The sequence below is a fragment of the Coregonus clupeaformis genome, chromosome 10 (genome assembly GCF_020615455.1).
Source record: "Coregonus clupeaformis isolate EN_2021a chromosome 10, ASM2061545v1, whole genome shotgun sequence".
NCBI lineage: Eukaryota > Metazoa > Chordata > Actinopteri > Salmoniformes > Salmonidae > Coregonus > Coregonus clupeaformis.
The window spans coordinates 30,800,474-30,817,479 of record NC_059201.1 but is presented as its reverse complement, the minus strand read 5'-3'; the positions used below and the strand labels follow the sequence as shown (position 1 = coordinate 30,817,479).

The following is a 17,006-nucleotide window of genomic DNA, read 5'->3' as shown; positions in this document are numbered from 1 at the left end:
GTTCTAAACTGTATAGTCCTAAAATTATGCAGCTCAATAGACAATCTCAACAGTTTGAGACTGTTATGTTACTCAGATTGAACGAATGGAACAAGCATTTGAATAGAAAATGAACATGTGAATGTAGTTTGTTTAAAGTCATCTCACCTGAGAGCTCATGGCGGGTGCTGAACCTCTCGCTCCTCTCAATTGCATTGACGCGACGGGCCACACAGATCATACACGACTGCAGGTCTGGACATACACAGCCACAGTGGACACAGCCCAGTCAGTATACACAATCATTCTCTAAATTAACCTACACTACCGGTCAAAAGTTTTAGAATCCCTACTCATTCAAGGGTTTTTCTTTATTTTTACTATTTTCTACATTGTAGGATAATAGTGAAGACATCAAAACTATTAAATAACACATATGGAATCATGTAGTAACCAAAAAAAAGTGTTAAATCAAAATATATTTTATATTCTTCAAATAGCCACCCTTTGCCTTGACAGCTTTGCACACTTGGGGCATTCTCTCAACCAGCTTCACCTGGAATGCTTTTCCAACAGTCTTGAAGGAGTTCCCACATATGCTGAGCACTTGTTGGCTGCTTTTCCTTCTCTCTGCGGTCCGACTCATCCCAAACCATCTCAATTTGGTTGAGGTCGGGGGATTGTGGAGGCCAGGTCATCTGATGCAGCACTCCATCACTCTCCTTCCTGGTAAAATAGCCCTTACACAGCCTGGAGGTGTGTTGGGTCATTGTCCTGTTGAAAAACAGATGATAGTCCCACTAAGCCCAAACCAGATGGGATGGCGTATCGCTGCAGAATGCTGTGGTAGCCATGCTGATTAAGTGTGCCTTGAATTCTAAATAAATCATAGACAGTGTCACCAGCAAAGCACCCCCACACCATAACACCTCCTCCATTCTTTACGGTGGGAAATACACATGTGGAGATCATCCGTTCACACACACCGCGTCTCACAAAGACAAGGCGGTTGGAACCACAAATCTCAAATTTTGACTCCAGACCAAAAGGACACATTTCCACCGGTCTAATGTCCATTGCTCTTGTTTCTTGGCCCAAGCAAGTCTCTTCTTATTATTGGTGTCCTTTAGTAGTGGTTTCTTTGCAGCAATTCGACCATGAAGGCCTGATTCACACAGTCTCATCTGAACAGTTGATGTTGAGATGTGTCTGTTACTTGAACTTGTGAAGCATTTATTTGGGCTGCAATTTCTGAGGCTGGTAACTCTAATGCACTTATCCTCTGCAGCAGAGGTAACTCTGGGTCTTCCATTCCTGTGGCGGTCCTCATGAGAGCCAGTTTCATCATAGCGCTTGATGGTTTTTACGTATTGACTGACCTTCATGTCTTAAAGTAATGATGGACTGTCGTTTCTCTTTGCTTACTTGAGCTGTTCTTGCTATAACATGGACTTGGTCTTTTACCAAATAGGGCTATCTTCTGTATACCCCCCCCTACCTTGTCACAACACAACTGATTGGCTCAAACGCATTAAGGAGGAAAGAAATTCCACAAATTAACTTTTAAGAAGGCACACCTGTTAATTGAAATGCATTCCAGGTGACTACCTCATGAAGCTGGTTGAGAGAATGCCAAGAGTGTGCAAAGCGGTCATCAAGGCAAAGGGTGGCTATTTGAAGAATCTCAAATATAAAATGTATTTTGATTTGTTTAACACTTGTTTGGTTACTACATAATTCCATATGTGTTATTTAATCGTTTTGATGTATTCACTATTATTCTACAATGTAGAAAATAGTAAAAATAAAGAAAAACCCTTGAATGAGTAGGTGTTCTAAAACCTTTGACCGGTAGTGTATATCAGGCTCTACAACACTTCTGTCCCAGTTCCCATAATACATTTACAGAAAGTCAATGTGAGGAGTACAGGTCTGCATCATAAATAGAAAAGACACATCTAACTGTTACACATGATTGAGGATGTCCTGCCCTGCCCCTAGCCCCCTACCTTCTCCTTCCTCCATCATGGCACGGGGCTGGGTCAGGGCGAAGCACTGCATGGTCTCGTAGCGCTGCCTGTTGGGACCCTCAGACTGCCCATGGTTCTGTCCGTGACCGTCCTTCACCAGCATACGGCAGTTAAAGGTGTGGCTCTTCTGCCGCAGTGCCTCTCCTCCCCATGACCCACCATTGGGAGCTGGATGAGACAAGGGGACACAATAATTACTATTATGCTGTAAGAATTACTTTAATGCCGTTCTGCAGTATCCCTAAATAAATAAAAAAAGTGTGTCTCGCACCGTTGTTCTTGGGCAGGTTCTTGTGCAGCTCCTCCCTGTCATCCTCATGGAGGATGTTGTAGACAGTGGTGTTGATGAGCTCCTCCTGTTTGTACTGCAGGTACTGGGTCACGTTGTCAGACACAAACACTATGCTGCCCTCCCGGTTCACCACAAACAGAAACCCATCCAGGGCCTGAGCCAGAGGAGGAGGGAGGAACAGGGGGAGGATAATTGAATTGTTTGTGTCAATAACTATCAATACTAATGTTTGTGACCAGCTGCACCCCTGTACATACAAGAGCTGTTCACGGTCTTGTATGTCACCGATTCAACATAAGGAGGTGAACATAATTCCACTGCCCTTTGACCCCCACCCTGTCCCCAGGCTAACCTGTAGCAGCAGCGGTCCCAGATGGTCCTTGTCAATGACCCCTTGACCGGTGGAGGACACATCTGCCTTCTGGACATCGTCATCGCTGCACGAACTCTTCCCTGCAGAGGGACAAGGACCCACAGTCACTTCACAGTAGATAAGGTCAATCCAGTTATTATAGTGCAACACATATTGCAGGACATAACACTCTCAACAAGCAACTTAATATCCATTGTGGAATTGTGAGGAGAAATCAGAAACATAACTGCAAAACAGTTTTACAGGAGCCCAAAATTAGCATACAGAAAGAGAGACACCAGTTATCCAGTCAACCACTTGTCACTGCAAAATGACACTGTCCGCCACCAGGAGGAAGCCTTAACAATGTTTATACACTTCTAAAAAGACCATTAGATTTTCAATCATGATATAGTTCCGTGTTCAACATATTCTGATTCCGAGGGAGATTCACTTGGAAGGGAGAGATTGAATAAAAATTGCTTCTAGTTTTCTTTATGTAGAGTTCCACAAGGCTAACACTAATGTGAGGGAAGAGTGGAAACAGTAGGACTAAATTAGACAGACATGAGGAGTAAAGGAATTGGAGAAAAAGAAGGCAAGAGATAGATAGGTGGTTGAAAGGTAACTGTGAGAAAACAAGAGAAGGAGGGCCTTCATCATTCACTTCCTGTAACTATGGCAACCTGGCTGTACAAAGCTCCAAGCAGCAGCAGCCAGCTGTGGCCCTGGGGTGGATTCTAATCCAATAACTTTCCTTCCTTCTCGCTTCACCTTCCTCACTGGTCTAATCCGAGTGGACTTCATAGGTATAAGCTGCACATAACCTACCAGAAGGCTAGGTGGTGCTAATACCATACTGCTTACACCGATCCAACCACTTCAGATCCGCAAAGGGGAAGGGAGGGGGGCGAGTGATTTATGGTGCTGGAATCCCTCACCTCCCCTGTCTTGAGAGACCTCCCCTCCCACACACCCTGCTCTCTAGTCCCATCCGTCTCTCAGGCTGGGCCTGCCACTCCAGTGCAAACAGACACATGAGCCTGGAGCACCATGGCCTTGAGCCATCACAACTCAATTACTGGTGTTCATTTCCCCCAAACACAAACACAGAGGCCAGGCCAGGCAGCCACCACCTAACAGCTTCATCACTGACAGTCTCTACAGCCCAGTTTGACACGGGCATCCTAACCATAAAACCATGCACTGAGCAAATACTACACCAATGATTCATGAATGACAAACCATGTTCTCCTCCGTCTACCTCCTTTTTTTGTTAAGTTAAAATCCAAAACATGCTGATATTAAGAGGATCAGTGAATGAGAGCATTAGGGAGCTGGTACCTTGCTCTTTGATTTGCCTGATCTGCCGGACGGTTTCCTTGAGGATGGCACATTTGTCTGGCTTCACGTTGAAGCTGTCCATGTTGCTGAGGTTGGCAGAGATCAGCTCGGCCAGTTCCTCTATGTATTTACTCTCCTGCTCCCTCCTACGCTTGTCACACCTGCAGGGTGGGGGGGGGGTCAAATATGTCACCATGACAACCACACCTCTCTCTCCATAACGACCAGAAATCTTCGGGAATGAAAAACAGATATTGAAGCCAAGGAAAGGGGCATTTCACAGAGGCTAGGGAGGAAAGAAAACACTTTGCTTATAAACACACTGAAAGACAGGCACAGTCAGTCACACACACACAAAGATAGACAGAAAGGAAGGAGATGCAGACAGAGGCACAGCTCCCAACAGTGACTCGCCCAAGGCCTGGTGTATCACAGGTGGAGATCTTGCGTTTCCGTTCGGAGCACATGGGCTCCAGTGAGTTGTCTGCCACTCCACTCATCCTCAGCGCATATCAGCACCTGGGGAGACAAGACAGATGCACTGTAAACACACATCTGAGAGGCAGACACGGACTTAGCTTATTGTACTTCATTCTTCTCTGATTTATGCATTAGAGCAGGGGTTCCCAGACTTTTTTACTCAGGCCCCCCTTCCAGCATTGGGGAACATCCCGTGCTCGCCACATGTATTTCTATGGGCACATGCACTGTTCATGACACTAAAACTGTTCACACCCCTCATTTGCAGAAACATTTTTGTGCAGGTTTTAAAGCTCATTTCCTGCAATTCTACACATTTTGTCATGAAGCCCAGAGAATATTGCAGTTTTAATGCTAATTTTCTTGCAATTCTATACATTTTGCCATGTCTAATGTGTATTCATGTGACATTTGAGTGACTCAAACATCACAACAAAATCTATGGGCAAAAAACCTAGCTAAAAAACGGGCTAGTTGATCTGGACATTTCGGACAAGTTATAAATAGCTAAGGTATGCAATGACTGACATGACAAGATGAAAACTGATGATGCACTACCCAATTTCGAAATTGCACCTTGTGCATTCTACTATTACAACTTTGAAGATTAAGTTGAAAGCCGGACTGAGTTCTCCCCGCCGACCCCTCGCGCCCCCCCACTGCGTTAGAGAAGGTCTCTTCTTAGTGCACCTTGTCCAAGAGGTTTGTCCATTACTACTATTATTCCATAAACTAACAACTACCATAATCCCTCTGTTAATATTTCAATTAAAAAAGAAAAACAGCAAAGGAGATTCAGACAGTAAGCTGGAGTTAGCTAGTAGCTACACAAGTCTCCCTTCATAGCATTTGATAGGAAAATCTCATCTGTTCCAGTGTGAGGAGAGACTGATGATGACGTAGTGATTTAGAGCCTCTGGAGAAATGGGTCATCCTGCGTTCAGCCTGCTGCTGCCTGCTCTACCCCTCCTACTCCTACTCTAGCAGTACAGCAGTGTAGCACAGTAGTCAATAAACCCCAGCACAGCACAGGGACAAGCACATAGAAAACAATAGTGGCGCAGCGGTCTAAGGCACTGCATCTCAGTGCTAGAGGCGTCACTACAGACCCCCTCTACATCCGCTGTTCCCTTCTTCGTAGACTGCCCTTGTTTTCCTCCCCTGGTCGGGCCTTGACCCTCTCAGGGTTCACACCAGAGGAAACCAGAGGAAGACAGCCACTAAGGTCACTGCTCTTTCCCTTTCCCACCCCACAAAGTAAAAACATTCAAGTTCATTGTTCCAGCACTTGAGGGGTAGGATACGACGCACACACACACACACACACACACACCACTGAAATGGGCAGGCTAGCACACTGGCACACACGGACATACACTGGCTTTCTCACAATCGTACACACACAGACTGCCATGAGCTCATCATTCCTCAGTGGAAAACTGCAGAACGGATGAGAGTCGTTATGCAACCTCAGTCCAAAACTGCAGGCTTGGACGTGTAGAGCACCACCTCTGACACTCCTAGGGGGTTTCTCAATATAAATACTACCGTGCTCCACACTCTCAATAGAGACGGAACAAGATACACAAAGCAAACGTTTTACTTCATAACTATCAGCTAGATACGATATATGTGAATCATAATAATCTACCTAACCCTAACCAGATCACAAAAATGACCTAAAACTAATGTTATGGCAGATGTCAATTCTTCGTGGGTAGCTAGTTAAATTATTTGTGGCTATATCTGGCTAACAGTAGTTGCTAGCCTGTTAGCTCTATTGACTTACCACACACACACACACACACACACACACACACACACACTACAGTGGGTATTGTAGGCAGGTAACAATGCCCAAATTACCCAGCATGTATTTATTAACGTAACAAGCTAAATTATTGTAGTCAGGCAGCACACAGTATGTGATGTGACTCGGCAACATTTCATTCCGAAGTCTGAGTTTATTTTCTCTCGCTTCAGCTCAAATAATGGCCGCCATTGATTTCAAGAAATGTTGCGTAATTTTTTACGTGTTTGCATCATACTTCTGTGCATACTTTCTGTTGAAGCTTGCATCGATGCATTCTTCAAAATATGTACAAACGGAGTATGCATTTGAGAAGTGTGCTCCGTTTCGCATACTTTGATTTGGACTCGTACTCAGACCCTCCCGTTCTCCAATTTGTGTGCTCGGAGCACGGTAGTATGCATTTTGAGAAACACTCCTAGTCTCCTGTAGAGCACCACCTCTCAGACACTCCTAGTCATGTCTCCACTGCATGCTCTCCTTTTCACCATCCCTCTCTAAAATCAGTCTTTCCCTCTCTTTTTCTTCCCCCCTCCTTCCCTCACACCCTAGAGCAGAGTGCCACTTGTCGGTACTGAAAGAAAAAGGCAGACTATATACCTTGAATGTATACAGTATATAGGGGGAAAAGAAGGAAGAAAGTGGTTATATAGGAGACTGCAGTGAAATGTTTAATTTCCTTGTATAACTATTTCCGTTGCACAATATCTGCCTATCATAATGTGGTGCTGGTAAAGCATTTGAACAGATTTCCTCAATATTTTGACAACCATGCTGCCCCGTGGCATCAAACAGTGTATATTTGCATACATACACAGTGCACAAAACATTAGGAACACATTCCTAATATTGAGTTGCACCCCCTTTTGCCCTCAGAACAGCCTCAATGCGTTGGGGCATGGACTTTACAAGGTGTCGAAAGTGTTCCACAGGGATGCTGGCCCATGTTGACTCCAATGCTTCCCACAGTTGTGTCATGTTGGCTGGATGTCCTTTGGGTGGTGGACCATTCTTGATACACACAGGAAACTGTTGTGTGAAAAACCCAGAAGCTCTGCAGTTCTTGACACATTCATACCAGTGCGCCTGGTACCTACTACCATACCCCGTTCAAAAGGCACTTCAATATTTTGTCTTGCCCATTCACCCTCAATGGCACACATACACAATCCATGTCCCAATTGTCTCACGGCTTAAAAGTCCTTCTTTAACCCGTCTCCTCCCCTTCATCTAGACTGATTGAAGTGGATTTAACAAGTGACATCAATAAGACATCATAGACTGACCAGGTGAATCCAGGTGAACGATATGTCATGGAAAGAGCAGGTGTTGCTAATGTTTTGTACACTGTGTGTCATTCCAATTGTTGTTAGCTTTTATTTCAACTTAACGTTTGTTGACTTTGAAACCTTGCAGTGAGTCACCCAAACAGACATACATACAATAGGCCGATACTCTGAAAAGGAAGGAAACTAATGTACGCCAGCTAGATATACCCTTTCTATTTCCGAGAGCCGTCTGAACAGCAGCCCACCACGAATGAGTCACAACAAGTCTGGCATTATGTAAATTATCCTGAATCAGCCACTTCTGACAATGTGAAACTTGCCCAGAGATTGGGAGATGTTTGTTCCAGGTACGGGGCAGGTTTTAAAATGATAGGAATCGAAAGCAGTTAATTGTTTTATAAAACAGCATAGGCCTACAAAGTTGGTTGAACTAGATGAATGAATGAAGATGTGGAGAATGAGGTGCAGTGTAAATGACATGGACTCTAGTACACGTGTTTACACACCTTCACCTGATTGTGTCCAATCCCAAGTCTATGACCTCACATGTTTCAGCACAGCCTGTTATGAGAGAGAGAAGAGACCAGTTCACACACACTGTCCACTGGCAGGTCTAAAGCATATCAGGTACTCTGACCAAGAAAATAAACAGGCTACTGAGCAGTAAAGGGTCAATGGATGCTACCAGTCTGAGTCTGACAGACATGACAGTAAGATAAAAAAGGTGAGAATTGGTGAACAAACTTAACCAAGCACAATGTGGCTCCTGACATTTGTAATGTAACACGAACCGCAAGTTTCATTTGGGTACTTTGAGTTTGTTCACCAACTTGGTGCTTTTATTGGAGATGTTTTAATGTGGAGTATGTCCTGCCTTCTAAGCACTACAGTAAGGAGCAATCCCATTGGCTGGCTGATACAGGTTAGAACAGAACCCACACTCCTCTACTTCCTCTTAAAAAGTGTAATATTTGGTAGAACTTCATGGGAACATTAATTCTAAAAAGAAACCACAGAAGATAGCATCCTGTTTGCATCCTCTCTCACCATCCCCTGCGTCATCACTTCCTGGATGTGGCCACCCATCCACCACATTTACATATTCTGTGTATCTGTCCCTTTCCCGCTCCATCTGCACCTTTAAAACCCTCAGTACCAAGCAACAGTAAGCTATTCCCTGTCCGTTTTCTTGGTAACCTAGCCACTTAATTTCCACATCATCCCCTAACCCCTTGCAGAGGTCACCTGCATTATTCATAGGTCAACTTCCTGCCGACACACATGAGAAAGTAGGCACTGCTAGCGTGGCACCACCTGTGTGTGCCTATGGGATCTTCCACACAGATAAAATCCAATAGGTCTCCCACAGCAACTGAGATAAAAGGTACAGCTGAATAATTAGACAGAGGAGAAGGCAGCTGAATATGCAGTACAAGGGGCCCCCGAGTGGCTCAGCGGTCTAAGGCACTGCATCTCAGTGCTAGAGGCGTCACTACAGACCCTGGTTCGATTCCAGGCTGTATCACAATCCGGCCGTGATTGGGAGTCCCATAGGGCGGCGCAAAACTGGCCCAGCGTCGTCCAGGTTTGGCCGGGGTAGGCCGTCATTGTAAATAACAATTTGTTCTTAACTGACTTGCCTAGTTAAATTTAAAAAAGTTAAAAAAGAAAGAGGAAGGAAAAGGAGGTAGAGTAAGGGGAGGAGGAAGAGCGTTGGGCTGAGCTCTAGAGCTGCAGTGTCCTTCATTCAGGACCAGAATAGCGAGGAGCCGAGGACATTCCAGCAGAGCCTGAAATAAAGGCTGTAATCTGAGATCTGTGAGACGCAGGCTAAATAACAAACATGTCCCACCCAAAACAAAGATCACGCACACACACTACGGACTGACCATACCACAGCTTTTCACACTCACAACCACACGCAAACATATACATAACCACAACATAGTAAGCCGACAAGCTATCACCCACTGATGATACCATCCTAAGAGTGTGATCTGTCTTGTCACTGAAAGCAGTGGCAGAAACATTTGGAGCCTTTCTTTAACCATTTATAGATACCCCCCTCACCCACCTTCTACTAGACACACTCTCCCTTTCTCTTCCACACACACAGTCTTAAAAGAAACAAAAAGGCGTCTACTGGATTTTAGGACAACAAGTGCAAAAGGAAACAAGAGGACTGAATTACTTCCTGTTTTTCTTCAAAGACCAGCTCCACACCAGCAGCACGCTTAGAGCTGTCTCACACTTTGGGATGACGAGTACATTACAATAGCTGCTGCTCCCACTACTGGAGCTTTTCTCCCATGTCAACCCAGTGTCATCCATTTTATACAATTCAACTTGACAGAGTTGTGCACATCAACAAATCATTTCTGTTTTGTTTTCACATCCATGTACAGTGCCCTCAGAAAGTATTCATCTCCTTGACTTATTCCACATTTAGTTGTGTTACAGCCTGTATTCAACATGGATTAAATATTTTTACAAATCTCACCCATCTACACACAATAACAAAGTGAAAACATGTTTTTAGACATTTTAGCAAATGTATTGAAAATGAAATACAAAAGTCTCAATTACATATGTATTCCCACCCGAGACAATTCATGTTAGAATCTCCTTTGGCAGCAATTACATCTGTGAGTCTTCCTGGGTAAGTCAAAATTTTGCACACCTGGATTCTACAAGATTTGCACATTATTCTTTTTAAAATTCTTCAAGCTCTGTCAAGTTGGTTGTTGATTATTGCTAGACAGCCATTTTCAAGTCTTGCCATAGATTTTCAAGCCAATTTAAGTCCAAACTGTAACTAAGCCACTCAGGAACATTCAATGTCGTCTTAGTAAGCAACTCCTGTGTATATTTGGCCTTGTGTTTTAGGTTATTGTCCTGCTGAAAGGTGAATTTGTCTCCCAGTGTGTTGGAAAGCAGACAAAGAGGTTTTCATCAAGGATTTTGCCTGTGCTTAGCTCTATTGTGTTTATATTTACCCTAAAAAAAACTCCCTAGTCCTTGCCAATGACAAGCATTCCCATAACATGATGCAGCCACCACCATGCTTGAAAATATGAAGAGTGGTACTCAGTGATGTGTTGTGTTTGCCCCAAACATAATGCTTTGTATTCAGGACAAAGTTCATTTCTTTGCCACATTTTTTGCAGTTTTAATTAAGTCCCTTATTGCAAACAGGATGCATGTTTTGGAATATTTTTATTCTGTACAGGCCACCTTCTTTTCACTCTGTCATTTAGGTTAGTATTGTGGAGTAAATACAATGCTGTTGATCCATCCTCAGTTCTCCTATCACAGCCATTAAACTCTGTAACTGTTTTAAAGTCACCATTGGCCGCATGGTGAAATCCCTGAGCGGTTTCCTTCCTCTCCAGCAACTGCGTTAGGAACGACTGTATCTTTGTAGTGACTGGGTGTATTGATACACTATCCAAAGTGTAATTAATAACTTCACCATTCTCAAAGGGATATTCATTGTCTGCATTTTTAGATTTGTACCCATTTACCAATAGGTCCCCTTCTTTGCAAGGCATTGGAAAACCTCCCTGGTCTTTGTCGTTGAATCTGTGTTTGAAATTCACTGCTCGACTGAGGGACCTTACAGATAATTGTATGCATGTGTGGGGTACAGAGATGAGGTAGTCATTAAAAATCATGTTAAACACTAGTAATGCACACAGTGTGAGTCCATGCAACTCGTTAAGCAAATTTTTACTCTTGAACTTGAAAGGGGTTGAATACTTGTTGAATGAAGACATTTCAGCTTTTCGTTTTTAATTCTTAAAAATGGTCTAAAAACAGAATTCCACTTTGACATTATGGGGTTGTGTGTGTGTGTATGCCAGTGACCCCCCCCCCCCCCAAAAAAAATACAATCTACATTTAATAAATTTTAAATTCAGGTTGTATTACAACAAAATGTGGAAAAAGTCAATGGGTGTGAATACTTTCTGAAGGCACTGTAAATGTGCCAGAGTGCACTACAGAATCCTAATAACAGTTTCATCCATTTGTGAAAAAGCATACAATTCTCATGAAAACAGAGTGAGCCAGAAAACTGTGACTTATGAGATAAAGTCAAAGAAATACGATGCACAATGGGACTCAAGTGCAGCGAGGCAGACATATGCCAAGCATGTGTGTACATGTGCAGACTTCTAAAAAGTTAAGCTGTAAAACGAAGAAAGCCTCTATTATCCATTATGAAGCACACTGGCAGCTCCGAATTCCGGCCAAGCCCTGACGCAAGAAAAGTGTGGGGGGAAAACACTAACTGTTCTCCTTGTCTGCACTTCAGGGCAGGACAGTCTGGAGTTGGATCTGGCTGCTCTCTCCTCCTCCTCCTCCTCCTCTGTCCATCCCAAGAGCTGTCATACACACACATATATAAACGCAACATGTAAAGTGTTGATCCCATGTTTCATGAGCTGAAATAAAAGATCCCATAACTTTTCCATACGCACAAAGCTCGTTTCTCTCAAATGATGTGCACAAATTTGTATACATCCCCTGTTAGTGAGTACTTCTCCTGTCTTATCCAGTGTCCTGTGTGAATTTAAGTATGCTCTCTCTAATTCTCTCGTTCTCTCTTTCTCTCTGAGAACCTGAGCCCTAGGACCATACGTCAGGACTACCGGGCATGATGACACCTTGCTGTCCCCAGTCCGCCTGGCCTTGCTGCTATTCCAGTTTCAACTGTTCTGCCTGCGGTTACGAAACCCCTACCTGTCCCAGACCTGCGGTTTCAACTCTTAATGATCGGCTATGAAAAGCCAACTGAGAGACCTGAGCCCTAGGACCATACGTCGGACTACCGGCCGTGGTGACTCCTTGCTGTCCCCAGTCCGCCTGGCCTTGCTGCTATTCCAGTTTCAACTGTTCTGCCTGCGGTTATGGAACCCCTACCTGTCCCAGACCTGCTGTTTTCAACTCTTAATGATCGGCTATGAAAAGCCAACTGAGATTTATTCCTGATTATTATTTGACCATGCTTGTCACTTATGAACATTTTTGAACATCTTGGCATGGTTCTGTTATAATCTTCACCCGGCACAGCCAGAAGAGGACTGGCCACCCCTCATAGCCTGGTTCCTCTCTAGGTTTCTTCCTAGGTTTTCGCCTTTCTAGGGAGTTTTTCCTAGCCACCGTGCTTCTACACCTGCATTACTAGCTGTTTGGGGTTTTAGGCTGGGTTTCTGTACAGCACTTCGAGATATTAGCTGATGTAAGAAGGGCTATATAAAATAAAATTGATTGATTGATTGAACATTTCTCCTTTGCCAAGATAATCCATCCACCGGACAGGTGTGGCATATCAAGAAGCTGATTCAACAGCATGATCATTACACAGGTGCACCCTGTGCTGGGGACAATAAAAAGGCCACTCTAAAATGTGCAGTTTTGTCACACAACACAAGGCCACAGATGTTTCAAGTTGAGGGAGCATGCAATTGGCATGCTGACTGCAGGAATGTCCACCAGAGCTGTTGCCAGATCATTTTATGTTCATTTCTCTACCATAAGCCACCCCCAACATCGTAATAGAGAATTTGCCAGTACATCCAAACGGCCTCACAACCACAGACCACGTGTAACCACGCCAGCCCAGGACCTCCACATCCCGGCTTCTTCACCTGTGGGATCATCTGAGACTAGCCACCCCAACACCTGATGAAACTGAGGAGTATTTCTGTTTGTAATAAAACCCTTTTGTGGGGAAAAACTCATTCTGATTGGCTGGGCCTGGCTCCCAAGTGGTGGGTCTATGCCCTCCCAGGCCCACCCATGGTTGCGCCCCTGCCCAGTCCATAGATGAAATCCATAGATTAAGACCTAATGAATGTATTTCAATTGACTGATTTCCTTATATGAACTGTAACTCTAAAATCGTTGAAATTGTTGCATGTTGTGTTTATACATGTGTTCAGTATAAATGCTAATGAGCACATTTAACATTTTGTACAGTTTCTGACCTAAACTATACAAGTATACAATAAACTAAAAAAATGCTACTCATTGATCTCTTGATCCAGGAGAGGATTATTTGCTGTTACCAAGGGAATGCTTGAATTTAGAAGAAGATAACTAGCTATTAAGCAAACCAAATGCACAACTGCAGAGGATTTACCACATTTTAGACAGTTAACTGAATAGTTAAGATATCTAGCTGGCAAACATTCAGTTGTGAATTCCATACTGTAATTAGATCACCTGGAGCATGCTGCACAACAGTGAGTGACTCAGAAGGCTCTGGTCGTTGTGTGCTTGTAAACAAACGTGACTAGGAACTACCATGAGCTTCATAATAATATATGACAGGTGAAACGAAGAATGCAATGTTCTTTATCTCTTAACGTATTGCACAAGTTGACTGCAGGTATTTACTTAGAAAGTAGCTACAAATATTAAATTGTAGTGTTGCACGGTATACCGGTACCACGGTAATATCACGGTACAAAAACGTCATGATACATACGATACCAACATTGAATAATACCATAGTACAGTTTCATATGATACTACCGATCTAAAGAATATGCTGGCGCCTGTTATAAAATGTTCATAAAGTCTGTTTTGATTATAAATTCAGTTGAATTTAAGCAACAGACACTAGTCTCTTGTATGGGCAGGTCCAATAATATCCACTTCACTTTCATGCGCATATCACGTGTGGCAGCTGTAATCAGCCAGAAGCATCCCATATTAGCCCTCACTCACCTGCTTCACTCCGCACGCTGTTCATGTGTGTCTATTCCTCGGTCAAAAAATATATAATTTAGCCGTGATGGCGACCGGGGATGCAGACCCAGACGAGTCTTCTGTTGTTAGATGTGTACATTTATTACATTTGAGCAGCGCGCAAAGAGAGCAATGTTGATGCATTGTATAAATTCATCGCCTGTTATAACCAAGTGCACAGACCAGTCTGAGTAGATTTTGCAAGTTCACGGTCATGCAGCCTCAGTGTCAGAGAGGGAAAATGGAGCCTGAAGGCATGCTACAGGCATGCAGCGTTACAGTAAAGACAACAGCCTAAACGGTAAAAAAAATTATCCATATTAACAGAGATGCCTTTTTTTATTTCTATCGGGATTCACGCGCATTTTATATAATTCCACAAACCATGTCGAGGGCAGTTTTAAACTAATCCCGGGTCACTAGTTATTGATTTGACAACAAACAACGTTGTTCAGTCATGTTACCTAGCTAGCTAACAACCTGGTAACTTGACAGTAGGTTTAGGCAAATCTGATTGGCCCAGCAAGAAAGGAAAATGGTCTGCTACTCATGAGAAGTGATTCAAATGGTAGGATTCATACAGGCCTAATGGAAGTCTTAACTACATGAAAACATCTATTTCTTTCTGGTGCTCCTTAAAAATTGTTTGGTGCATAACGTTTTAAAAGTTGGGAGCAATGTGTTTGTGGGAGAGAGAGGTGTGTGTGTTTGAGAGGGAGGGAGACAGTTTCTACCCTTAGTCCATGCCGCTGTCATTGCTTGTCCATATATGTATATATTCTTAATTCCATTCCTTACTTCGATTTGTGTGTATTGGGTATATGTTGTGAAATATTACTTGTTAGATATTACTGCACTGTCAGAGCTAGAAGCACAAGCATTTCGCTACACCCACAATAACATCTGCTAAACACGTGTATGTGACAAATACAATTTGCTTCACAGGGAGGCCTTTGCAAATATGAGCAAATCAGCCATTCTATGCAGTATTCGCTTATACTCTGAACAGTGTGAAGCTAAATTCAATGTGTTGTATTGAGTATAAATATGAATTTCAGTGACAGGTTTTTGGAGAACGTTTAGAAAACAAGAACAAGCGTCCTGGGGACAGGGTGAACAGGATGCTAGGCCACTGATACTAATCGGTATCGTGATACTTGGCCTGGTATCGTGACAACACTATTCAAATTTATAAAAAACAACTTCAAATAAATAGTTTCAAAGGTATTGAAAAACCATCCCGTGGCTTTTTACAAATACCCCGGTATGTGGTATACTGCCCAAGCCTAATGGGCATAAGCTACAGACAACGAACACAATTGCATTTTATTGAAGCCAATTTGAATGCACAGAGATAACGTGACGAGATCCTGAGGCCCATTGTCGTGCCATTCACCCACCGCTATCGCCTCATGTTTCAGAATGATAACGCACGGCCCCATGTCACAAGGATTTAAGTGCATAGATTTCATGTATTTTTTTACCCTGCCCCCGTTGAGACAGGTGCATGATAATGGTCCATTCTAAATCAAAACAAATTTTACACATATTATTTAGTATATGTAAAGACAAGATTAAAATCAAGAATAGTCTGATATTAGCATACCACTTGTGAATGATGCCCAGCATGTGTTGTAAGGCAAGAAACAGCGCATGCCTTTTTTATGCGACTTTTTAAAATCAGTCGCACACCTCATGTAGCCTAGCCCATAGGCTACATGTAGCCTAGCCCATAGGCTACATGTAGCCTAGCCCATAGGCTACATGTAGCCTAGCCCATAGGCTACATGTAGCCTAGCCCATAGGCTACATGTAGCCTAGCCCATAGGCTACATGTAGCCTAGCCCATAGGCTACATGTAGCCTAGCCCATAGGTTTGTATCAGAACTAAAGTGGCCAAATAATTTTAGAAGTTAAGCACATTCATCCGCTTTACAACACGTGTAGAGCCTAACTGGCATACATATGCAGTGTGTGAGTTTCAAGTTTGGGGAAGAATTTACCATATAAATGCACCTTTATAATAAAAGCATCTGTGGTCACTTTTGAGAATAGTGTTTTCCTGCTAATTGATTGCATTTTGGAACATTTGCGCTTATAGCCTACTGCCGTATGCGCATTGCTGCGCTTATAATGTGAAGAAATAGCCTAATAGTTTATCAACATTTTAAGCTAAAACGTTCTGATCTGTTGCGTCAGCCTCATTACTTAAAAAAGTTTGAGGCTAGTGGCTGTAATAATTTGGGATCTATTGCACTGTCCCAGACTATGTTTGGAATATTTCGTTCTTGCACAGTATAGGTCAACTTTTGTACTATCGGAGATAGTAGATTGACATAGGCTAGTGCTTTTGCTGTTCGTTAGGCTTACTCATCTTGTTGGCTGACAAAAAATAAAATGTGGACAGTTCTTCCAATATCTTCAATATGCGCCTCGGAATTGGATAAGGACCCGCGCAGTTGCGTCCCCGATGTGTCCGATTATGTGCCGGGCATTGGCTAATAATAATTGAGCTATCAGAGCCTACAGGCACAACGGCCACAAAAGGCAACACAAAATAGGCGCATGTACGTACTCCCTCAAATCGTTTGGAGAAAATATCCTTTCTATTTTATTCAGCTACTGTACGTTCAATTGTATTCTTCATACTATAAGATAATATAAAATGATGCCA

The 17,006-nt window shown here is 43.1% G+C and overlaps 1 protein-coding gene across 4 annotated transcripts in view; it reads right to left on the bottom strand.

Moving 5' to 3' along the window:
- LOC121574992 (nuclear receptor coactivator 3-like) overlaps positions 1 to 17,006 on the bottom strand; it is a 39,233-nt gene that overhangs the window by 11,236 nt on the left and 10,991 nt on the right. For 3 of the 4 annotated variants that reach the window (XM_045222953.1, XM_045222951.1, XM_041887723.2), the window contains 6 exons: positions 4,412 to 4,516; positions 3,998 to 4,158; positions 2,654 to 2,754; positions 2,281 to 2,455; positions 1,989 to 2,177; positions 148 to 234 (listed from right to left, as the gene is read on the bottom strand). In XM_045222953.1, coding sequence (XP_045078888.1) covers positions 148 to 234; positions 1,989 to 2,177; positions 2,281 to 2,455; positions 2,654 to 2,754; positions 3,998 to 4,158; positions 4,412 to 4,497 — 799 coding nt within the window. In that variant the 5' untranslated portion in view covers positions 4,498 to 4,516. Of the gene's footprint in view, positions 1 to 147; positions 235 to 1,988; positions 2,178 to 2,280; positions 2,456 to 2,653; positions 2,755 to 3,997; positions 4,159 to 4,411; positions 4,517 to 8,082; positions 8,138 to 17,006 lie in introns of all 4 variants that reach the window. The other variant, XM_045222952.1, reaches the window with a different exon arrangement.